The sequence below is a fragment of the Ascaphus truei genome, chromosome 18 (genome assembly GCF_040206685.1).
Source record: "Ascaphus truei isolate aAscTru1 chromosome 18, aAscTru1.hap1, whole genome shotgun sequence".
NCBI classification, from domain to species: Eukaryota; Metazoa; Chordata; class Amphibia; order Anura; family Ascaphidae; genus Ascaphus; species Ascaphus truei.
In genome coordinates, this window is record NC_134500.1 from 17,625,630 (window position 1) to 17,651,770 (window position 26,141).

The 26,141-nt window shown below is 39.2% G+C and overlaps 1 protein-coding gene across 6 annotated transcripts in view; it reads left to right on the top strand.

The window, feature by feature from the left end:
• UNC13C (unc-13 homolog C) overlaps positions 1-13,694 on the top strand; it is a 343,863-nt gene extending 330,169 nt beyond the window's left edge. For all 6 annotated transcript variants that reach the window (XM_075575720.1, XM_075575726.1, XM_075575723.1 and 3 more), the window contains 3 exons: positions 6,418-6,510; positions 6,754-6,913; positions 11,529-13,694. In XM_075575720.1, coding sequence (XP_075431835.1) covers positions 6,418-6,510; positions 6,754-6,913; positions 11,529-11,811 — 536 coding nt within the window. In that variant the 3' untranslated portion in view covers positions 11,812-13,694. The remainder of the gene's footprint in view (positions 1-6,417; positions 6,511-6,753; positions 6,914-11,528) is intronic.
• Positions 13,695-26,141: the final 12,447 nt, after the last annotated feature.

Here is a 26,141-nt window from a genome sequence, read left to right on the forward strand (position 1 = left end):
GGTACTAGAATCGCGTGAGTTTATGATCCTTCTGAAAATGGTCGATAAGCGGCTGATCGCCGCTCAATTGGCGAGTTTCTTTTGGTCATAAAATTTTGCTGCGATACAGGCTGTTATCGAGCACTTATCGAGGCTTACTGAATACGAGTAGCCATTTTGGCCGATAAGTGCTCGATAAGGGCCTTATCGATGCTTTCTGAATGAGGCCCTTAGAATTACAGACGCTACACAGAAGATGGCCACTTAAGGTGATAGTAAGAGAAACAAGCCTAGGCATCACCCTAGCATGAGAGAGTAAGGATTACCTAGGGAAGCGTTAAAGAGTACAAACATGGTTGTTCACCAGTTAAAGTGTATGTAGCAACGGATGTTATGAGAACTTGAGCACTATCAATGGCTGTTAATAAAATGGTACCTGTTTGTACTTTAAAAGTTCCTGCCTCCCATCATTATTCCATCAGTAAATCTACGCCCACCTGCGCTGATCCCGCACCTTGATAAGGTATGAGAGACTGAGACAAGCCATGTACATAGTCAAACTCGTTAAGAGCCGGGAAAGAAGGGTTACACATACTCCAGATTAGATTTCTAACCCTGCCCCCAAATATCCGGTATATTCCTTCATAAAATGAATACAGATTACATTTCAAACTACATTTTACAGGGATGCGTGCTACTGTATATGGATATTTTGATTGATAGTTATTCTATGAGCCAGGGTGCAATGTTATTGATTAATAAAGCAAGCATTTACGACATTAATAAAAGACACATATAATGTAACACAATTCAGCTCTTCGGACATTCATGAGAAACAAACATCATAAATCTTTGTGGATATAGTTGTTGAATCTGGAGCCTGGTGCCGGGCTCCGGTGTGTTGACACGACAGAAAAATGAACCCAGGGTAAATTATGCTGTTTAATATTTGATTACCAGACAGACTCAGAGATATGCATCATTCCTATTCTGACTTTGTGAAACAAACTGTATTTCGTCTAAGGAAGCAAGAATGTAGTCATTCATTTGTTTTTCTGTAAAATTCACAGTGAATTATTTTAGGCACGGTTAGTGTACACAGTTCTGTACACAGATGTCCAAGATAATCAGCGCACCTCTGACAAATCACCGTTGAAATGCGTAGGGTTGCCGGGAAGACCAGTTTCATTGAGGCACCAGTAACCGGAAGTGACACAGAACGCCGAGCAGTGCGGCAAGAGACTGTCGCAGACACCGGAGGTTGCGGAATTATATGAACTGGTCTGTGCCCATATTTTAAACCTGTTGTGTGATATTTTCCTGATATATTCTATATATAAACAGAATTTTAAAGAAGTTTATTGAAAAATCGTGATGACTTCATGGTGGTGAGGACACAAAGATACCATTACATGCCTGAGACAGGCACTGAAATGTAAGTGCATATCTTACCAGTCATAACCTTAGCACTGTGTTGTGAACTTGCTTCACTATTGTGCTCTTTTCTTCTCTTTTTTCTTCCTACGAGGTGCGCTGATTATCTTGGACATCTGTTGCTGCTGGAAATTGGGAACAATTTCGACTTTTCATGCTACACCACATTCATTACATATTTTTTTCATGTTTGGACTTTATTTAGTTAGAGCGCTTCCTATTTTGTTGTATAGTTCTGTACACAGCAAAATAATACAGGCTAAGTAAATCCTTGCTTCAGAGAGCTGACCGTATAAGGCATTATGTATATTAAGTTAACATGTAGCCCAAAGCCACATGCAGCTGGTTGGCACATAGCAACAGTACAAACAAACCGGTCTTCACCCTCAGAGACAAGTGCGCTAATCACAAAGCTATTCCATGTCCCAAAAGACGCCAACCTTTGAAGCGTTTCATGCAATATAATTATAACTGATGTAAAGTGTAAATAAGTACATCTTACTATTATTTAATTAATAGAATTTTCCTGCAGTATATTTTCTAATATACAGGTGGCCAGATGTTTTCAGAACCCCTTCATACAAAAAAATGTACAGTACATTTGTGTACTGAATCATACCCTCGTGATTCCGAATCCCAGACCGGGAACAGAGATGCAGCTGGTTTAGCTCACACTGCTAGAGCTGCTGCTCAGAATAGCAGAGCTTGTGGGTTCTAATCCTGTTGACAGGGGGGGGACAGCAGGACTGCCCCCTGCTCACGCATTAATTTGGGAGGAATATTGGGAGAAATACATGCTGGGGGGAGAGGAGAGAGAAATGCTGGAGGGGGGAGAGGAGAGAAATACATGCTGGGGGAGAGGAGAGAAATAAATGCGGCGGTTGCAGGAGAATGACGAGAAATACATTAGAGAAAGGGAGAACAGACAAACGGGGAAAAGATGGAATGAAAAAGTGTGTGTGAGAGACACTAGGGGGGAAAGGTGAGAGAAAGACATGAGGGGGAGGGGGAAACAAAGAGACATGATGGGGCAAATGCACAGAATGGGATTATGTTGTAACATTTGAAGGGGCCCCATTCTTCAAGTTTGTTCCCAAATATTCTGTTGCCGGCCCTGCCTGTTGGGCCTCATCCTGTTTTTGACTTGAAGATCCTTTTAGGAAGCGTGGAATGTGTCATTTAAACATAATTTGCATATGCATTAGTATACCTCCTAGGTGTCTCTCCCTAATTTATTTTGAGGGTAAGTAAAATAGGTCTCTCGGCCTTTAAACAGAAGATATAAAAAAAACATTCCAAAATGTGAGGTAGGAACAATTAAGATGAAATAGTGTAGATACTAAACTGTCTTTGCAGAAGCTGTATAAAGGTAACTAGTCTATGCTTTAAAGAAAAAAAAAACTACTCCACAAATATATTTGATTCTGTCGAGAACATACCAAAATCAAAACATGTGCAGCTCCGATTGACAGCGTTAGCAATGGTAGGTGGGTGGCGAATGAAAATTAAAATATCACTGTAGTAGCCCAGAACACACACTGTTTCTAACCGATGAAGGAAGGTGTTTTGGGCTCAGAGTGCTCTTTGATGGGTTCCCAAATCATTTTTATTTTTAAATTGAACAATATGAGAAAAGAGAGAGGCTTTGTTCAACTCATACATTGTGTCTGTTACTACATTGTGTCTGTTACATTCTGTAAAGAGGCATTTTAATGATCTTTCAGCTCTGCTTTGTATGCCGCTTGTGGCCGTAAGTGTTTTTTCCGGTGGTCAAATAAAACAATAGGAGTGGAAGGCGTTGTGCGGCACACACATGATGATATGAAGTATCACTTATTTATTTTTTTCACCTTTTTCGGGCCCCCATATCTGCATTAAATTGTGAAAACTTAAAGGAAAACTGGTGTGTAGCGAGCTCGATACATTGATGTCAGCAGGGAATTATTAAATGAGACTAATGAAGGGTTCAGGGAGCATTAAGCTTAGCACAGAGGAAATAACTTTAATAAATATATCATATTGTAAGCAACTGTTAGTGTCTTCTACAGCTCTACAAACCATGTATGAAGTGGTGGGCTGAGCTTGTGTGATGTTCCTAAATGGTTTGCAATAAAAAAAAGAAAAAGTTATGCTTGAATGGTTGCATTTCTAATAACCTACCCCATATTTCTTCTTTTAACCTTTATAGCATGCTGTTCTGTGACAGAATTTGCTTCTCGTGGATTATACACTGGCTGCAAAAAGTGATCCAGGGTTTTAATCAAGCATTTGTAATTATATCAATTTCTCAATGGAATTATGAAACGGCACAAAAAAAGTTTCATGATTGCTAGAAAAACTAAACTGTTTTTCACGAAAGAACCTGCTGTGTAATAAATTGATATCAAAGGTGTAAACCATCTGGATAGATATTAGAAATTATCCAGGAGCACATTGATATAGTGTAAGTGTCCCCAAGTGCAGTAGTGAGTTTTATACAGTGATGGTGTCTAAAGACATTTAGATTTATTTTTTTTAACTATATGTTCGTTGGTCTGACAAGGATTTTTCTTAGAGCACTGAGTTTTGTGGACACTTTAATGTGTTCTAAAAGGTGCATGACCTTTGAAGTAGAAACTTGTAAGGTGAGGGTGTTTAACTGACCTGGTAATGTGACACTGGTGCCGAGAATGTAATCTTGATTTACCCTACCACAACCAATCTGGGAGTGGTGACGTCACCAAATTTACAAGCATGAGCGTTCGGGTGTCAGTGCGAGCGGGGGGCGTGGACAAAACTGACTGGCGGTGATAGGCTGAGGAGGTCATGTGACCCCCTCAGCGCGCCTGAAAATCAATTTAATTTGTCTCGGCAAGCGCCCTTCGCCCGTGAGTGTATGTGCACGCTCATGAGCGTGCGCGTGGCCGGACAAATCAAAATTGATTGTGCTGACCGCGCCAAATGCCAAGCACGGTCAGCGGCAGCGTGGACGCAGCCTACGGGTTTAGATGCTGGCACTCAAATCAAAATCAGCTTTATTGGCATGACGAAAGAACATTTCAGTATTTCCAAAGTGTGAATAATAGGGAGTGGGGTACAATGATTACACGGTACATGAATAATAGGGGGCAGGATATAATGGTTGCATGGTACATGGGTAACAGTTACACACAGGGATGTGGGGGTTAGTGGGAGTCTCAGTCTGTGGCAGGTGCTGAAATAGTGTGCAGCCAGTTCTGCTGTGGTTTCACCTTCTCCCCAGAGGATCACTATTTTTTGGTTCTCTTCTATATTATTAAAGTTCTGGATAGGAGATGTGAGTTTCTCCAGGTGGGCACTCCTCACTTAAGAGTATTTTGTGCAACGCAGCAGGAAGTGTGGTTCATCTTCTACCTCTCCTAGCTCACATCGCTGGCACAGTCTCATCTCCACATCTGTGTAGTGGATTGAAATCACCATTCTGTCACTGAATGTAAGTTTGATGTCACTGTCTGCTTTTCTCGATTCAAAGTCATCTTCTTTACTTCCTCGAACAAGTATCTTTGTTGCATTTCTTGTGTCTTGAGATATGGGATGGATTAAAATGGCCAAACAAACCACAGTAGTCAAATAAAAAGAGAAACATTCAATAAGTAATATTTATTTGTATATATATATTTTTTTAAACTATCATACCGCCTCAGTATAATCCTAGCTCTAAATGTTTTTGGGGACATTGCTACATAAAGATTTTTTTTTAAAAAAACCACACACAAAAAGATATCCTAGCTCAATATGAACTGTATTTCTGACATTGTGACACTGACATTAAAACAGTGACTTGTTTTCCAAATGACACAATTATATAAATTCTGCCAAGAAGTAGTAACATTATTGAATATAATTGTGTTAGGGTTCAAAAATGATCTAATTATCTTCCAACACACATTTTAACCCATCAGATCATGTTTGGGAAAAATGTATCAGCTGATGGATAGTGTTCCCCTGGTACAAACTTCTCTGTTTTAGCGTTAAAGGTTAAACATGGGACTAAATTATCTTATTCTTGTTAGTGTCTGTACCCAAGTGCGAGGAAAATTTTGTGCCGTTCAATTTCACAGTACAAGGGAAGTGAGGTATGATGCATGAACAGTTCTTGGATTTGCAAGTGGCAGAAAACAGTGGGTAGTGTTCTGGATACAAAAATAACACTGCAAAGGAAGTACAGTAAAGAGTGCAGCGAGACGGCATATTGTACCTAGCTTTGTTCACAGGATAAGTAAACCATAAAAGTAGCAGATATCTAATTTGCAACAGTGAACCAGCAGTGTCGGGTACTTTCTTTACAAATGGAGAATTGGGGAACACGTGAACATGTGAAACTGCCTCCTTGTTGTTGCTGGTCTAAATAAAGTTTCCACCTCAACAGCTGAAAGACTTCAGTCTAGTGATGTGTATTTGAGCCTTTACAGTAATCTTCGTATATCATTGATCACTGAGTGGCTCAGTGAGTAAAGAAACTGACTGTAAACAATAGCAGGGGGACCTGGTTCAATTCCCAGTGTCAGCTCCTTGTGACCTGGGAACGTCACTTTATCTCCCTGTGTCTCAGGCATCAAAATCATAGATTCTAAGCTCACCTGGGCAGGGACCTGTCTGTAACAATTCTATGTGCTGTGTTCCGTGAGCTATACTATGATTGTGAAGTTCTTTGAGTCCCTACGGGAGAAAAGTGCTGTATGTAATAAAGTTATTATTATCATCATCATCATCACAGATTTTAGACCTGGTTCTTGATGTAATTACCTTGATAAAGCACCTGTGCACAAAACACGTAGGTGGGTCCCCTGTACCTCCATTTTACTTATGACCAAATAAATATATTTTTATGGAAGTCACCCTCGGTCTTGACTAATTTGGTGCGCTGCACTTCGTCTATTTTTTTTCCGTTGGCGTAATCTAAGCATTTGCATAACGTTTGCAGCTAAGCCAATTTCAACAGTATATACTGGTTATATGACCCCGCCCCCCTCTTATTCATTTCAGGTCTGTCCACAGAAAGCGCAGTAGGAGAGATTTCAGTTCAAATTGATATCTTCACTCATCCTGGAACTGGGGAACACAAGATTACAGTCAAAAGTAAGTTTGTAACGTACTGACCTTAAAAACCAACGCAGGACTTTTTCCAGAGCAAAATTACTCATTTTCAGCAATGCCAGCATTTTTTGTAGCGGTATATTGCTATGTTGCAGTCTTAACTGGGGACACAATGTATATTTAATAAGCTAACAATGAAGCTAAATATTTCAGCTGTTTTTGCCATTGATTGCATTTTAATTCCAAAACTGATGTGCGATTGTTTCCTCCGGCTTTTTATTGCAGTTGTGGCCCTGAATGGCTTAATCTGGCAAACGACGGCAATGTTCCGCCCATTTGTGGAAGTCTTTGCATTGGGTCCCAACCTCAGTGACAAGAAAAGGAAGTTTGGCACCAAGACAAAGAGCAACACCTGGTCTCCAAAATACAATGAGACGTTCCACTTGTAAGTCGGCCACGCTTTGGAGCAGCTAGTGGCTCAGATTTAAATGTATAGGCTATTAACCCCATGCGATTACCCATTACATCATTAAGTTGACGGCTAAAATCCCAGAAAATAGTGTTTATATTTTGTAGACAATAAAACTCCATCTTCATGTTGCTACTTTAAGAGTGGGGAATGAACCACACTGTGCCAAACCCTGTGTGTGTCTCTACAGGTGTGAGAGGGAAGGCAGCAATGGCTGGGGCCAGAGATTGCAGACTTGGCAAATTATAGTTTTTCCTGCCTATAGACCCATGAGTGGGCAACTCCAGTCCTCAAGCACCACCAACAGGTCAGGTTTTCAGGACATCCCTGCTTCAGCACATGTGGATCAGTCAGTCCCTGCATCAGCACAGGTGTCTCAGTCGACTGAGCCACCCCTGCTGAAGCAGGGATATCTTCAAAACCTGACCTGTTGGTGGCCCTTGAGGACTGAAGTTGGCTACCCTGGCTATAGACACTTCATTTACACTACTTTAATGTGGGCCAAAGTCCAAAATGACATCTTTACCAATGTGGATTCTACGGATCTCTCAATACCATTCCAAATACAGTGACACTAAGAGTGCCAGTTGTAATCATATTTGTTTTTGAGGTTTTATCTGCTCACATAAAATGCACATTTATATAAAGTAGGGAAATTTGCTGGTTTTCCACCCAAAAACTGCAAAGTTTGTCTCTCAGAATCTTCAGGATTAGACAACCCTGGTGTGCAAGGTCAGCTGACCAATGTGCAAGGTCAGCTGACCAATGTGCATAGTTTAAAAAAAAATAAGATTTTTTTTGTTGTGCAAAAATGTAAACATTTTGTATTTTCACCAAATTTGGGGGGGAAAGGGTAACATTTCATACTCTCTTTTTCATTTAAAAGAATGTGCAAAATGTCCCCAATCTTTGTGAACAGTTTGCGAAACAGAAACTGCAATTTATTAACTTATTGTAAAAAAAAAAAAAAAAAAAAAAAAAACAATTATCCAACATATCATCTTCCAAGATATAACATTTTAGCATTCAGGTTTGGCACATAAGAAATGTTTATTCAATATTACTGACAGATATATGGTATTTCACATCAAGTTCTTACATGTGCTCTCAAAGATGACAACCCGTCATTTCTTCATTCTCTGCTGCAAACGTCCTGTTCTGTTACATTCCTCTCCTGATGTTATCCTGTTCCTAACTGATCTACAATTCTGCTACGTTCTTTATGCAGCAGAAAGACTACATAGTAGTAGGCGTTTCCTATTCTGAGTGTCATACTGTATCTCTGAATAAGATTGATGGACAAGGGCCCACGGATTTGAATCAAAAATAAGGATTTGTTGTGACAGACTACCAGTTGTCTATGGCACAAAAAAAAAATATCTTTTTTTGATTCAAATCCATGAGCCCTTGTCCATCAACCATATTGGATGCATTGGATGAAACACAGGTCTTCCCTGGGACTAAGGAGCACCGGTAAAAGTATCACTATTTATCTTAGCAAATACCCATCGTTTTTTCATATCTCTGAATAAGGCCTCACCATGTGTCTTTCGAGCTTTTATAATGTATTAATAGCATCTTTTACATAAGAAACTATAACGTTGATGGTCTTTCAGATGTCACAGATTTTTTTTCTTAACAGTTGTCTGTAATCTATTGTATTCACAATTTTCAGGAGTTAATCACACCTCTTTACTTCTCGGATATCTTCCCAGCAGCTGCCATTACAATCAATCACTCATCTTCATTTCTTAGAATAGAATTTGTAACACTTATTATATTAACATAATTTACAGTCTGCTCCAAAATAAATAAACGGTAAATGTTGTGTTAAAATCACTTACAAATAAGGGTTTTTATATTATACCAGATTAATTTTGAAAGGCAATATTATTTGATATGTTCAAGATAAATGTCAATACAGTAAGCCAATTTACTGTTAATCTAAACTCTATTCCACTGTGTTTAATACAGTTATGCATTCAGTATTGCAGTTCCTTCCTAGCTTACAGCATATATTCATCATGAAACACAGCTGCTACCTCTCTCAAATCTTCGCTATTTCAAGATCTCTTAGAAGAACCTCTTGTCTTGCTTTAAGCCCTGCAGATATTGAGAATCAACCCCAGCCAGTATTATAAGCACACACATGCTATTTATTGTATTTTTCACTCTCCAAATAGAACATTAAAAAAACAATTGTTATTTTATAGGCAGCTCAAAGGCCTTGAAGTGCACTGCATTGAATCAATGTGGGTGATAACTATACACATTGATGGCCACTAATGAGAAAAATACTTGCAGCAGCACACAATGCATTCAGATGGTCAGTGTAGCTGTGCCCAAGAAAGTTTGCATCTCAAGGAAGTGGTGAAGAGTATACTGTACTACAGCGGTGCGCAAACTGGGGGGCATGCCCCCCAGGGGGAAGGAGAATTTCATGGGGGGGCGCGGGCGGTTACAGAGGACCCGCGCTCTTCCCAACGGCATTTAAATTAAATGCCGGGGGAGGCGTGAGGCCTCTGTAACTCACTTACCTGCTGCCAGCCAGGTCTTCGGCAAAGGACGCGGTGGGATTAAGTGATTCACATGACCCGCGATGTCATTTGACACGAAGACATTGGGAGAGCGGGGGGCGCGAACGCTGCGGCTCCTAGGAAGGGGGCCGCAGCTCAAAAAGTTTACGCACCGTTGCTGTACTATACAATTGCAGATTATTTTGATCTGTTGATGGACCAGTTATGGTTTCAACATAGAGGGACTAGCACAGGCGTGGCCAACTCCAGTCCTCAAGGGCCACCAACAGGTCACGTTTTCAGGATATCCCTGCTTCAGCACAGGTGGCTCAATCAGTGGCTCAGTCTTGTTGGTGACTCGGGGCCTGGAGTTGACACCCCTGTGCTAGTCCATACACGCTGCTTGCCCCTATTTTACCAGCATAGTGAATGGTCGTAAGGTGTCTTCTGTCTCCGGAAGATGTTTTATGGAACAGCTCCGCTTGGTAAACATGAGCCCTAAACTTTCTGTACTCTCACACCTGAAGGACGATGGCAGCTTTCATATTGCATTACATAACCTATTTGTTGAGCACATACAAGATATCCTACTACATATTATGTTCCTGGTACATTAAATGGTATAAAGCTGCAAAATGTAAAAAAAAAATAACACTGTAACAGTGTCAAGATTGAAAGATTGTGACTACAAATTCAGGCTTTGTAATAATCAGTGCTTAAATCAACAATGGTTTGTTAACTACAGGAGGCTTGGCAAGTATGCACAACACTGCTTTTATTTGAATTGTAAATATGACACATCTTCTTGCTAACATTATAGGGAGCAGGTGCTTACCCCACTGGAAATGCCCACGAGCCGCCTATACACAGTCTTGCAGGAGTAGTTGCAAATCTCTCTCATCTTCCCATGACAGCAATATGACATTAACAAGACTCAGCTGCTTTATCAATGATTTACAGCACAGACGTTTTCTGGCAACACTACATTTCTTTTGATGGACAGTAATTAACTCCTCAAATATATTTGAATGAATGCAGGGATGCCATATCCGTCTTATTGTTATATGAAAGGTGATGGAATATATTAAGGGCCACCTTTGCTAAGCTGTGCTCGTCTGTAAGGCTACCTGCAGTGCCGGAAGACACCTTGCAGCCCATTCATGAGTCTTAACGAGTAGCACTGATAAGTAAACATGACCCGAAGTCTTTGTTCTCAAATTCCCCTCTGCTTCACAGTTTTATTATGCAAGCATTCAAATCCCAACTCCAGGTACAAACACAGCCCATAAGTGTGTACCTTATTTGATTGATTTATCTACATATAATTGTATGTAAGAACCCCAGTGACAGTATGGTCTCCTATATAAAACCGAGGTTTGCTTTAGGAGATAATGTATTATGGTTCTTTACCAGTAATTCCATTTTGGAATACATGAAGCTATGTAAAATAGAGGTTTTTCCATTGATGGCTGCCATCTTGCCCTATGCCAGGTCACTGATTTTGCGTCCTAATGATTACACTGCACATTAACTGATTGCAGATTAGAAATGTAGAACAAAAATATTCGCATTTGTAAGAGTAATTTGATTATGTGTTCTCCCTCCAATAACCACTTCGACCACTGCCCTCCTTAAAAGACAACCCCTTCAATCCCGGAGAACGCGTGTCCTCCATACGCGCTGTCTTTTGAACAATGACCAGGTTAGAAACCATATTTAATGTGTTCGCTTTTGGTCAAACATGTAGCTGCCGCAAAGGGTTTTACAAGGTGACCAGCAGCTTGAAAGCAATAAGAATACTCCTGAAAGGCCCCAAAAAGGGGAGCACTAAAATCATAATTTGATAACAAAAAGAGGGATTTGATTAAAATGATGGCAACGTAACATTTTTCAAGGGAAAGGGAACATTAGGTACTAAACGTCAAAGATTTTTCATTAGTAAAGTTGCAAATATTCCTTAAGGACATATTACAATGTTAATGAGATTTAAAAGACCTTTTTTAATTCCATTGAAAGAAGGGGGAATCAAAATGTAGTCTTTGCACCTCATTCATTTATTTTTTTAATCCACACAGCGTTCTGAGTAATGAAGATGGCCCCGAGGCCCATGAGCTTCACCTCTGTGTGAAGGATTACTGCTTTGCCAGAGAGGATCGCATTATCGGAATGACAGTCATTCAACTGAAGACCATCGCCGAGAAAGGAAGCTGTGCCTCCTGGTACCCGCTGATGAAAACCATCTGCATGGACGATACCGGGATGACAATCCTGCGAATACTTTCCCAGCGGTCCAACGATGAAGTCGCTAAAGAGTTTGTGAAGCTGAAATCAGACACCAGGTCTATTGAAGAAATCTAAAATGCTACAGTAGCACGAGGCGTCTCATCTTAAGAACTAAGAACATTGATACAGTGTTGTCATTTGAATAGTGTATGCATGTGCAAATCAGTGGGAATGTTTATTTCAATATGTATCAGTGTTTGCTAGTACAGAAGTACTATATTTGCAAAGTATGTTGAAGAAGATGTGTACTTTAGTTTTTTTTTACATGACTGACATTGGGCGAGGACTTGTTTCCATGAAGTGCCAAAACCAAGATTTAGAGCTGAAATAATCTCTTGGTATTTTTGGTAACGTTGGTTTCCTAACCATTTAAAGTACTAAACTATTGGTTAATCAGTTGTATTTGTTAAATAAATCTATGTCGTTCTGCAGTCCCTTTATTGAATTATCCCTTCATGTTGCTCATAATGTTTCTGTTGAATACATAGGGATTTTTTTTTATTGCATATCACAATGTTGGTCATTACAGAAGTTTGTAATTTTATAATCCCCTTACAGATATAAGGTGTTTTTTGTGTTGTTGCATATAAACTGCAATAGAAAGGATGGGGCTATTTTATGCATACTATTTACAAATTTTCTGGTATATCACTGTGAAGACATGCTGTAAAGAAAAGCTTATAGGATGTGTTATTTACCAGAATGTGTTATTGTTTTTTTTAATTTTATTGTATTAAGTCCCTCTATATAGTGGTAGTGACATCTCCAGCACTAGTGGTTAAGACAGCAGTGGGGCAACTGTAGTCCTCAAGGGCCACCAAAGGGTCAGATTTTCAGAATATCCCTGTTTCAGCACACGTGGCTCAATCAAAGACTGAGCCACCTGTGCTGAAGCAGGGATATCCTGAAAGCCTGACCTGTTGGTGGCCCTTGAGGACTAGAGTTGCCCACCCCTGGGTTAAGATAACCACGCTCTTTAAGAACTGCCAATGTTTCTTCCCATTTGTATAAAAAGGTAAGGGAAGTATTTATCAGGCATTTCCATCAATTTTGCTCCCATTCCGAAAACACTCAGTTTCTTCTCAATGAAAACATTGGGGTATTTTCCATAAATCTTGCAGTATTTTTGTAGAATGCAAAAATTATATAGAACTCCCCCTAAATCTATAAATCTATCATACAATACAGTGTATAAGCGTAATACATTTTATCTGATACCAAGGATACTGGTCTGGCAGGTACAGTATGAGACTGATTTTGTTGTGTGTCTCTTGAAATCAAGTAATAATGCGGTTAGCATTATGACTGACGAGTAAATGTTGCATTGTACACTTGGCTGTAAAATATCAGTTGAGTGTCCTCTTTTTTCAGAAAAAAAAACCAGTTTGTACTTATGCAACATAATTATGTATTGCACTGACGCAAAAGTCATGTCTTGTAAATATATTTAGTGAGACATTGTAAAATAAAGTATGACGAAACTGTTTCTCGTTTTAGTCTAGTTTGTCAGTATTTGTCCAGTTTAGTTGTAGTTGAAAATGCCAAAAATGCAGCAGCCGAAAACAACCCATACTACCTTGAAATGTCAGTACATAAGCATTAAATTGCAGCAAATACAGTATATCGTGAATTATATATATATTTTAATCCCTAAACCAGTTGAAATCGTTAATCAAATCCGTAAATTACAAGCAAAGCAGATACATGTATGTACAGTATTATCACAATTACTGTTTTACTGTACAATTAATATGGAGTCTGCCATTGAGATTCTTTGAAAAGAGATCTGACCAGCAACAAAGGAACGGGTTCTTTATATTACAGGGGCAATGAAAATGTGGAATTTACCACCCTGAATGGCCAACGATAGATGCAGTAAAGTATATTTAATACAAGAGTGGGTATTGCTTGAAATCTCATATCTCCTGTGATGTTTCAACATTTCTATTACATATACAGTATAAAGAACTTGCATTAAAAGGCAACACGTATAATGAATCTATATATTTCCAGGACTAGAACTTGCATTACCTACAAATATTAGAGAACGAAGGGTGGGAAGCAATGTTGATCCTTTCTTCCTTCTAAAAATATTACAAAACATTGTATGTGTAAATAAAGAAGCAGAGATGACAAAGTGTACATGGCTATGTTGCAACCAGACTATACTGTATGCTAATGCCAAAACAAAAATATTGCCTTTCCTCTTTACCATGCTTGCTAAATGCTTTTATAATTACACCCAATACGTATATACTCCAGTATAACATGAGTAAAAAGAATACAGCAATGTTTACAAACTCAATATTATATTGGATGGCCAGTGGAAACGCAATTTCAAGAGGCATGTCATTCTGGTCCATATTTACCAAGCCGCCTTCTATCAAGGCACACTTCTGCTACTGGAAGAAACCTTACAAAACATTTATTTATTTCAATGGGCTGTAAGGTGTCTTACATAAAACGGCAAGGTGTTTTATGGCAAAAGCTGGTTTAGTGAACATGATCTATGTATCCAATTAATCAATCAGTGAATATTGACAAAAGCAGTAAAGAAGAATGTGTTTTGGGTTAGTCCTGAACACCACTGATAATCCCTTTTTATTCTTTATTTTATTTGTTAAAGAAAAAAAACAAGTCAAGTTTCTGCCAACACAGCATTTAAGATGTCTGGCTTCTAAGCTGCCTACAACCCAACATGTTTCAAACCCCCAAAGCATGTAGTATACAGTAGCTGCAGATGGTTCCCTTGCCTTGCTGCAGTTATTTCAATTCCCAAGACAAAGCTCCATGACTAAAATACAAAAAGGTTGCATATCTTCTGGAGGGGAAGAAAAAAAAAGGATCTAAGAAGGGATTGTAAAGATGAAATGAAAATACTTGGTTTGTTTATCTAGATTTTCTTATCTAGAGAATTCAACTGCATGCCTACAATAAATCTGAGCTATTACAGGGTTTATCTGTCATTTCCTGCAGTGTGCATACTGTACATGCAGTAGCTTGTGTGCTGGTTATTGCAGATTCAAAAATACTTTCCAAATTCAAATAAGGTAATTGACATGTTAAAATGACCCATCTTTGCAAACAATAGGGTATGGTATGGTGCAAGCTCTTGTATTTAAGTAGTCATGCTCTCTCTCCCCCTTGTGCTCTACCATCAGCAATGTGTTAACAGATTATACAAATATATTAAATAGCACGTCCTGACTATTGGGAAAAAATGCTGTACATTTGCCAAACAATCCTAAAGCCTTGGGCACCTTTATAAAGATAATGACTAATTAGGGCTGCAGAATATTCTTAGGTTAAGATCAGACTCACAAAGGTCACGATATTGGAATGCAGGAATACAAAGCAGACCCCACAAACGGATACAATCCGCCACACACAATGGCATTTAAACAAAGTATAAACAGTACAATTCACAGTATAATGTTAACTTGTTTCTAAAAACATCCCCTCTTCTTGCTTAGACCAAATGATTTACATTTCCGTTGTCTATTTTTGTGGGGGACTTGTCTCATTTTATATTATGCTTAATCATTATGTGTAAGTATAATCAACCCTACTTCATTTCCAATACACATTTTTAACAAGCGTCTTAAAGTCTTTCCTTATTTCCTTTCTAAGCTGCAGCACTCCTGAATTTTCTGTTTTGTAAATGAATTTTAAATGACAAAAATAATTGTAAAACTCCGCTATGCATCATATCCATTTATCGTGAGGCTGTGCCGTTCACCTAAACACTGACTTATGATGACCGCAGAATTTATGGCGAGGGTCTTGCCTGCTATTCTCCGGTTCCAATAAGCACAAGGCACAGAAAGAGCATTTATAATTGCTGTGGACCTCCTGCTTTATATTTCAGTTACTTTTATTTATTTTTCCCTGATAAATGTTTATATTAAGCGAACCTAATGCCTTGATTATACCAGTTGCCGACGGGCGGCAGCGCCATCTGGTGATGTCACCTTCACACTGCCGCCGAGCGGCATCTTGCTCATACAGGAGAGAAGAGAAGCAGAGGACACAGGGAGGCGTGGCCGTGAACGGTTTGCCCTCATTGGCTGAACTGCTTACGTGACGCGGCCGTCGCCTCCAGAGAACACATTCCTCTGTCTCCTCGCCAGTCGTCCTCCCTGCAGCTCCAGGCGGCGAGCACGCCACTACAGGTATGTTTATTTTAATGGTTTTTTTTTGTATTTTGTTATTCGGCTGCGAGCGACGCCGCTGGCGTTTTTAGGTATAATCACGGCCTTACTGACCTGGGATTGTTTAATTCCATGTGAGATTTCAGTGTTGATTCACAGAGAGGTATCATTTGGTAACCCATGAAAAGTGTTTGTGGGCGACGCAAAATGTAGTCTTGTGTATCATAGTTGTTATAGGATTATTACATATACCCCATAGAGCAACTTGGCATTATATGTAATTACAGTACATGTTAACCGATTAGTATTGACATATTTATGGTATTCTACGGTATATTGTTGTACTAGTTTTTGCAACTATGGGCTCATGGAATTTAAATGCTGATCACCTTTTCTTGCTGCAGTCCGTGCACAGAAGTGCTAAGTGTATAATGTTGTGGTCAATTACAACGAGAGGTTGTGGTATTTTGTGTATTTACTTTCATTGTTCTTACAGTCCATTCATATTGGATTTGCTGTCTGTAAAAGAAATGGGATGGATTGATCACACACATATTGTATGTGTGTACAGCAGGGCCCCGCTTCTCGGCGATCCGCCTATACGGCGGCACCGAGAAGGGGGCCGTCATCTTTGATTCGCCGTCGCGCATGCGCAGAATGGGCGGTTGCGCCTGGCGCGCATGCGCAGACCGGTGTCTGCGCGCGCAGACCATAGGCCGCGCATGCGCAGAACGGCAAAAACGCCGTGCACATGCACAGAACTGAAAATCGCCGGATCCGCTATCCGGCGATTTTCACTATACGGCGGGCCCCTGGAACGGAACCCGCCATATACCTGGGGCCTTACTGTATATATTTGTTTGTATACATGTTCATGCTCAGTAGTACTCTTTCTGACATAAATATATTTATAATGTGGTGGGTGTTGGAGTTAGAGCATGCTGGGAGTGTGTGTGTGTGTGTGTGTGTGTGTGTGTGTGTGTGTGTGTGTGTGTGTGTGTGTGTGTGTGTGTGTGTGTGTGTGTGTGTGTGTGTGTGTGTGTGTGTGTGTGTGTGTGTGTGTGTGTGTGTGTATATACACATAATATTATACACACACACACACACACACTCCCAGCATGCTCTAACTCCAACACCCACCACATTATAAATATATTTATGTCTAAATGTATGTATACATACATACATACATACTGATGACAATAAATGTGTGTGCTCCATTACAAACTATTTGTTTTAGAACACATTTTTATTGGTTTAAATTCTCCATATAAAATAGGGCTGCGATTAAATGCCTATTTTTAGAATTTGTCATTGGAAATATTCACTAAGTGGTGCTTAGTTGGTGGGCAGCATGGTGCCTTACAGCCTAGCACTGCTTAGTAATATGTCCCTCCAATGTATTACATTTTTTAAAGGTGCTTTGATTTTTTTTTTTTTTTTTAAAGGCGTTGTCTTGTTTCTTTAAAAAGTCTGTGTGAGCCTTGCAAACAGATGCTGGCACCGCAGGCATTGTTATCTGTGATTGGCCCCGGTGGCAGCAAACAGGTTGAGTCACTTCACACTACAGCTACAGTACATGAGATCTCCAATATGTATTACTGCTGCAGAGGGGGAAGAGCTGCCCTGATTCCATATGCTGTGAAGCAATCCTGCCCATGCAGGAATAGTACAGCACCATTCAGATGAATGGGGTTCAATGGTTTTCTAACGCAGGGAAGGTGGCTTCACAGTGTAATGAAGAAGGGATATTTTACTATGTTGTTTTGAAAGCTGATTAGGATCTACTGAACCAAATACCCTTAATTACCCAGGGTAACCCTGGCACAAACCGGTAAAGAATACATTTAAAGATCATAGGTAATGTTTAAATCACCCAAATGATGTCTTTTAAATGAAGGACCTTGGGTGATTTATTTAGTGCAGCTGTACTGTATCTTCAATAGTTTTCCGGGCCTGTGTAAACCTATCCATGTTGTTTTTTTTTTGTTTGATCACGTAGCAATACAATTATCAACACATCATTAGAGTCTATGGTGGTAAAAAAATAGTGTTTAAAAAAAATAGGACCCTTTAAAACATAGTACAAATATATATTCAAAACATAAAGCACTGAAAGAAATTGGCACAAATCCCGATGAGTTTATAGTTGATGTATAAAACCCTCGGTTTAGACATCTTTTGAGAAATGTGAAAGAGATGGGTGTCAAAAACTTGAAGGATGGAAAGATTGAAATCATTACTCCTACAGGCTTTGCTCTGAAGTCAGACTTCCCCCCCAAAGTCCCTCAACTGCAAAAAAAAAAAAGTGTGTGCTTCAGGCTGCACAAACTCTTTAACAGAGATAACTGTGACACTGAATGTTTTATCCAAATAATAAAGCATTATTTATTGTAAGACAAGTATTAATGCAAGGGTTCTAGACTCCAGTCCTCAAGGGTCACCAACAGGTCAGGTTTTCAGGATATCCCAGCTTCAGCACAGGTGGCTCAATCTTTGACTGATGGTCACCTGTGGTGAAGCAGGGATATCCTTAAAACCTGACCTGTTGGGGGGAGGGGTGGTCATAATGACTGGAGTTGAGAAGCCGTATGTTAATTTAAAGGCAGCCATAACCCCCCACACACCCACATACTCTCACACCCTTTGTTCTAATAATACTGAGAGTTAACAGACAATTATGAAATTACCCCAACATTTACATTTAGATAAATGAAGACGATAAGACTTTCCTCGTAAACAACTGTTTGATTTGAAAGCTTCAGAGGTTCAATTTAAGATGCAGCAAGAAACTGCAAATCTCAGATTAGGGTTTGCTTTTTAGGTCTCCCATATATAAATTTACTACATATATTATGTTTTGCATACATTCAGTAGTGTTAACACATTGGATATTTGCAGGTGCCGAGAAGCAATGTTATATAGAAGATGACGTCCCGCTAGGACTCAAAGTCAAGTCAGTGACAGGGGCATTTACTGTACATCTCGTGCCCCTTTATATCACTTAATCAATTGATTTTCCCCTGAATATAAAAAGATGCATCAAGAGCTGCATCTCTTTTGCACTATTTCTTTATCTTTGCAAAAAAAAAATTAAAATCTGCTAGGTCTGGGCAACCTGAACACTCTGCATCAGATGTAAGAAACGTCGCAATCTTCTTACATATGATGCAACCATGAGCAAAACAAGGAGTTTAGCACCAAAACGCACCTTTTCTTTGGGTTGATACATACTGTGTGCCCTTTCCCTAATGTTTGTTTAGCTGCTATCCAAGGTGCTGAAATGAATTCACTGCAGCTCAGCTAATGGGCGAGTATATATATTATGTATAGCAGAATAAGTCCCTTTTGAATGTTTTCTGGACTACTTTAGATAGATTCAAAAGGGACTTATTCTGTTATCTGTGCACTATATATATGTATTATAGATGTAGAAGCAAACACTCAAAATGGACCATATTTACTAAGGGATATCCATAGGATGTCTGCTGGAGCCAGATAACACATTGTAACCTGTTCAGTTGAATGGGCCATAAGGTGTTTCTACGCACAAAAGGTGTTTTTCAGATGACATATGGCCCAACATCTTCTGCAAGATTTATCTTGTCAACAGCTCATTGACACTGAAATATATAAACAATGCAAAAGATATTGGAAATCCCTGATTCTTATGTTATGGATAAGAGTAACCATATACTGTACCTCAGTATATCCAAAGACACATTAAATAAGTACCCTATTTTCTACAGCATTTATCAAGAAAGTATGAGTTACATTTATTGGATCAAACTCAAACAAATAGTGCTTATGACAGAACCCCATGAAACTATATATAGCCACTCCACAGAAAATAGTAACCTGCCTGGGTGCAAACTGCTGAGTCTGGAATACAGAAAAGATGAGGCACTCCAGGAGTTAGTTTTGCAATAAACTTTATTTCTCTATCAACATTTTGGCTCTCTACAGGAGCCTTTCTCAAGATGAGTCTTGAGAAAGGTTCCTGTTGAGAGCCAAAACTTTGATAGTTTTGCAATCAACTTTATTTTTCTAACTGCTGGAGTGCCTGCTTACATCTTTTCTATATGTATATGTGTGCATATATACATATATTTTTGGTGGAGTGAAAGTAAGGCACTTACGATACACTTTGCCAAGCTGTCATAGATGTGAAGGTATGTACTGTATAGCATAAATGTGAAATAGATCCAGCACACTTCTCCTTCAATAACTGGAGTTTATTTACACAGTGGTCGACGTTTCGGTACCGTTGGGACCGTTGTCCAGATACCATGCAGTATTCTATTTATAGCCCCAGACCCCAAGTGCAAGGTGAAAAGGATGACCTCTGTAATCTGTGATTTGTGCAGTGCAATAAAACCATCAAACAATTAAAAGACTGAGGCTGCATGCAATTAAGCAATGATCTGTCACATGAGCTGTGTTTCAAACCAAGCTAAATATATCAATTAGCTAGCACAGTCAGGTCACTGATGCACTGAAAGACTCAAGTAAATAAGAGCAATACATGTCTTCTTACAGTGCTGGGATCTGCCAGCTTAAACAAGGTCACAATCACGCTGTCCTGCGAGGGGAGGCCCCATACTGTATATGGTGGGGTACGTCATAGATTCTAAGTCCAAACAAGGGCATCATAGGTCAGTAATCTATACAGGGGTCCCCAGCACATAATGAATGAATAAAAACAAAAATTGTCAGCAAGAAAATAAATATATTTAATGTAATAGCTGCTACAAAATCAGCCCTGGCACAGGGTCTGGAGAGTGCATCTCATGGAGACAAATAGCACAAGGGCATCATAGGGTTTTAATCATGTATCCATACATGGGTATCAGCATCAGAAAAGTAGTCTAGAATCATCAGGGGACAAAGATGCATCTACTGCAGCATGGTAAGTAGACAGAAACAGATTTAAACAGAACTTACAAGAGCCACAAAGGGGTTCTGTATGAACATCCAATCCAATTTGTATGAGTATGGCTCAGGATATATTGGTACATCAATGACCTGTTTTTCATATGGTCAGGCAATGCTGAGACATTGCAAATATATATATAATATATATATATATATATATATATATATATATAGTGGTCGACAAATCACCAAAAAATCTACTCGCCACCTAGTACCACACGTGTGCTGCTTGGGCCAATAGGTGCTCGCCACGATGTTAAATCCACTCGCCCGGGGCGTGCAAATGTATAGGTTTGTCGAACACTGTATATATATATATATATATATATATATATATATATATATATATATATATATATATATATATATATAGTTATGGTGGGTAAAAAAAGTGACAAAAACCCTCCACAGTAAAACATAAAGCAACTGTAAATATTCCTGTATATTCATTTGCATGTCTTAGACAGGTCTGCAACCCTGTCTTTCACCATTATCACCCATCACACAGCACTTCCACTGCAGCAAGGGATTCTGGGAAATGACATGCAAATGAGCACACAGTGCCACCTTTTATCTCAACATATGCACATGAGCAACCCTTAGCCAATGCATGCTTCTTTAGACACAGCTTTTAAGCAAGGGCTTGGGAGATGCAAAGACAGTAAACCCACTCACAGACATGTTTCAACCTTGATGGGTATCATCAGTGTGAGGTTGATTGCTGGCATTTGCTCAAATGAGATAAGAGTCGGTAATCACCACACTTATTAAGGTTATGGTGGGTAAAAAAAGTGACAAAAACCCTCCACAGTACAGCATAAAGCAACTGTAAATATTCCTGTATTTTCATTTGCATGTCTTAGACAGGTCTGCAACCCTGTCTTTCACCATTATCACCCAGCACTTCCACTGCAGCAAGGGATTCTGGTAAATGACATGCAAATAAGCTAAGGGTTGCTCATGTAATGTGAGCTTGAGATAAAAGGTGGCACTGTGTGCTCATTTGCATGTCATTTCCCAGAATCCCTTGCTGCAGTGGAAGTGCTGTGTGCTGGGTGATAATGGTGAAAGACAGGGTTGCAGACCTGTCTAAGACATGCAAATGAATATACAGGAATATTTACAGTTGCTATATATATATATATATATAACACAAGAAACAACCTGCAACAGACCAAAAGTAAGAAGTGCTATAACCAGTAAGGTGAAGTGTAAGATATAAACACTACTGGCGGTGCTAGATATGATGAATATATGTGAACATGACAAAGACAAAAGAATCCCAGATTAGCACTCTAGCATACAAAAGATATCAAAATTTATTAAACACATATAACAAAATATATAATAAAAGGGATCCCCAGTGTACCAAGGACTGATTGCTACTGAACACTAATGAATTGAAAATACATGAAGTTACATACATAAGTATGAACACATTGAACAGATCACAAATAAGCTGGTATAAAAGCTGTAAGCTAATGTGTGAAAAACCAGAAGTAGTGAAGAGGTTAATGTGTCAGAAGTAACTATGTATAGGCTACCATATGCACACACAGAGACCCAAACCCTAAAGTGTGGAGGCAACTAAGTCGAGGACCCCGGACTCACAGCACTTAGGATCCGTGGAGCACATGCAGCTCAACAGCTGATCTACTGGCTAGTGTCTCTACGAAACGGTGCATGGACGCTCCTGTGTGATGACGAAACCCAATGCATTTCGCACATACAACGTGCTTCATCAGGGGTGACCTTTTAGCCTTGTGATAAGCGTTTAATCTTTTTAATGTAGACCTTCATCGGACAAAAAATCATCATAAACAATATAAAAAAACAGCAATTTGCCCTATACATACCAAACAGCTTAGCAACTATTCGCAGAGTATAAAAATCGATACAGAAGCCTTAACACATGAAGAACATTCAAAGGAAAAACGATGAAAGGTAAAGGAGCCATTTATTTATTCTAACCGATAGCAATTTTAGCACCTACCTTCCAGCAGCCTGAAAACCATCAGCTAATATTCCAGGCTTTTTCTATCTTGGTAAGCAGGCAGTAAATGGGCCTGTCTGGAGTCATTATGAACTCATTCTTTAATGGTGAGGCATGTGGAGATAAATTTAAATGTACATAAAAGTGGTTTATTTTTCCTCTCACTTCAATCCTCCACCTTCTTATTAGGCATCTGGTGCTTGAAGCTGCTGATTAAAAAAAAAGTTCTACAAGTCAATTTTATTGATCCATAATATATAGGTTGAAATGAAGGGGACCGAGTGACACAAATACCACTCTGAGTTTATTTTCATAAGCAGTATATGGTGCATCAGTATTTACAGTTGTGCAGAAGGTTGGCTATTTTCTGAATCATTAAAGCAATCTTAGATCTTTCCTTACCGGATGCAATGCATTACCAAGCAATGTAAATATAGCCGGAAAGGGGTAAAGTAAAAAGCACAACGTCCCAAAAGAAAATGGGGGTATAATGTGTATAAGGGGCCAATCCATGTACTTTGATTTCCTAAGAAATAATAATTGGGTTTTCATTATTAACATACAAAAGACTGAAAGAAAATGTTCAATGCACAATTCACTTTCAGAAAAATATATAATTTGAAGATTATCAACCAATTCACTGGTTTTGGAACCTATTTTGAACTTCTCTGTGTATCATGCTTCAATAAATACCTACTTCCCTCAAAGGGTGTCCATGTACATGTTTGAAAAAAAAAACTCCAAATACAGTACTACTAATAATAATTATATATATATATATATAGTGTATGTTGCTGGTTTGCACATCTTTGTCAGCTAATTAACACAGAATAGCCAAAGTGATACAGAAATCAAAAGAAAAAAGTTGAACCAAAGTATTTGACTTTGCATCTCCCAAAATCAGTCAGTCAGTCATTCCCATCAGACCGGAGCTCTGTTATCAGATGTGCTTTGGCCTTCTTTACCATGCTAATTTCCCTAGATTTTGTTAATTGTTTAAATACCTGCGGTTAATTTAATATACTGCTTTCCCCCCCAACCTTTTGGGTTGTCTCACGAGCATGTTGCTTAGTAATGTTTAACAGGACATCCGACGGAATCCAATAGGAAAAGACTATTATGCTGAGCTAATCAGACACCTACAGTACTGTATGCAACTATTATTACTGTTTCAATTGGAAATGTAATTCCTATTCTGAGTTTTTTTTATAGCTCCTGGGTGAAAATCACTATAAATACCACAACTATTTTTATACTGAAATACTTTGTGTGTTTAAAACATTTGGATATGTTTTGTAACGCGGCATAATGAAAAGAAATATACAATACAATGTATAATCAATTTAGCGCCTCACTGCTGACCTTGGGGAAGTAATACCCTTGCCCAGACACTTCATAAGGGAAATGTCAAAGACCAAATATATGGCCTGTATTAAAAAAAAATGAATTGCGATTATCCTACAGTATGAATCCCCAAACCACTGGAGTCACCGATGCCTTCGTGTTATGTACATAAACCAGGGCTTACAGCATTTATTTTTTCCTCGCTGTAATTAAAAATCTTGTCCCAGAGCCACAGAGGAATTGATCTGCTATTAAATACATCAAAACCTAATCTCAACGTGAGATTCTAATGAGTGTGTTGCCTGCCTTCTAATTAAATGTCTTTTGATTTGGCACTGAAATTTCGTCATAATGTTTGAAACCTTGACACATGGTGCGCACGAAAAACTAATTTGGAGGTAACTCGGAAGTACAGATGTTTGGAAATGTTGCCATAATAATGATGCCCATATTCAAATCTTTCGATTTGTAAAGCAAGACTAGTTCAGTTAACCCCCTGGCTGCTTGGGAATTATACTGGGCCCATTTCCAAGTGACTTGCTGCTGTTATTATTATTATTATTATTATTATTATTATTAAAGGCTTAAGACCCAAAAAACAGTATTTGGGCTTTTTCAAAAATATTAGTGCTGACCCACACTGCTTTCTTGTAATGCCCTTAAATTAGGGATGGGCAACTTCCATCCTCCTTGGCCACCAACAGGTCAGGTTTTCAGGATATCCCTGCTTCAGCACAAGTGGCTCAATCAGTGGCTCAGTCGACTGCAGTTGTCCACCCCTGCCTTAAACCCTCTGCCAACAACAATGCATATTCTCATAATCAGGGGAATGGCCCTTCTGTTGACTATAACTAAAGATTACAGTGCATTTGTGGCAGGTTACACACATCAGCATTTTAGACAGCTTGATGCTGTGGATAATAATAAAGTGCATAAGAGTATAGCAGAATCGCTATTTTTAAAAAGGGGCTAAGCATTTCTCTTGCCCTGGCATTCAGTTTACCTTCAAGAATATTAATTTGTACAATAACAACTTTCATAGCACAATCCCCCAATCATTCTCTATTTGCGGTTGTTGTTTTTGAGAGCTATTCACATGCCCGTTCAAATGCATTAATATTGTACCACATCATTAATCAGATGCTGTTAATACTAATGAATTTTGTGACAGCCATTTTGAATCCAGCAAGTGCAATAAATCTTAAACTATTCTGGAGAGAAGATTGATGGTTGCAGTGTGTTTTTAAGCAGCATGCTTGATCAATTCAGTGGCGAGAGTGCTTGAGAATGAGTCAGGAGAATTGTTTTGTAGTTCTGGACAAAATCATGTAATCAAGCTAGTAATTAAATGTAGTGCTAAAGTGGCCAATGCATTGGACACTGGATTTACACGAGTAGTCAGCAGGTGATATGCAATTTTTACATTAATTGCACACAGGGGAAGCTCCTTACATCCCATACAACAGGGATGGTCAACTCCAGTCCTCAAGAGCCACCAACAGGTCAGTTTTGAAGGATTGCATTATTTTTATTTGATGTACACTGGAGGGGTTTTGTCACTTTTTTACCTACCATAACTTATATAATGTGTGGGTTGGAACCTATCCCAGGTTGACATTGCAAAGCCTGTATAACCAGCCTCACACTGGTGAGACCCAAATGGTTGGAATAGCTGTCTGTGCCATTTGGCTAAGATCAAGTGTAGTGTCTATCCTACCTGTGGCATGAGTAGAATGGACAGTGGCACACATTTGGTCCTCTGGCTGTGGCGAGAGGTGGGATGAGCCCAAGATTTCTTGGATCCATGCACCCTGGATGGAGAAGTCACGTGGTGGTGTGGGGGGGCAGTAATTGGTACAGTACCATCTGTGTGAGGCTCACAGTGGGCAAGGTTATTCCCTAACGCAGCTACACAATCGTACGTGGAACAGTTCCCAGCATTGGACCCTTGATTCTATGAATTGACTTCCCTCATTCACGTA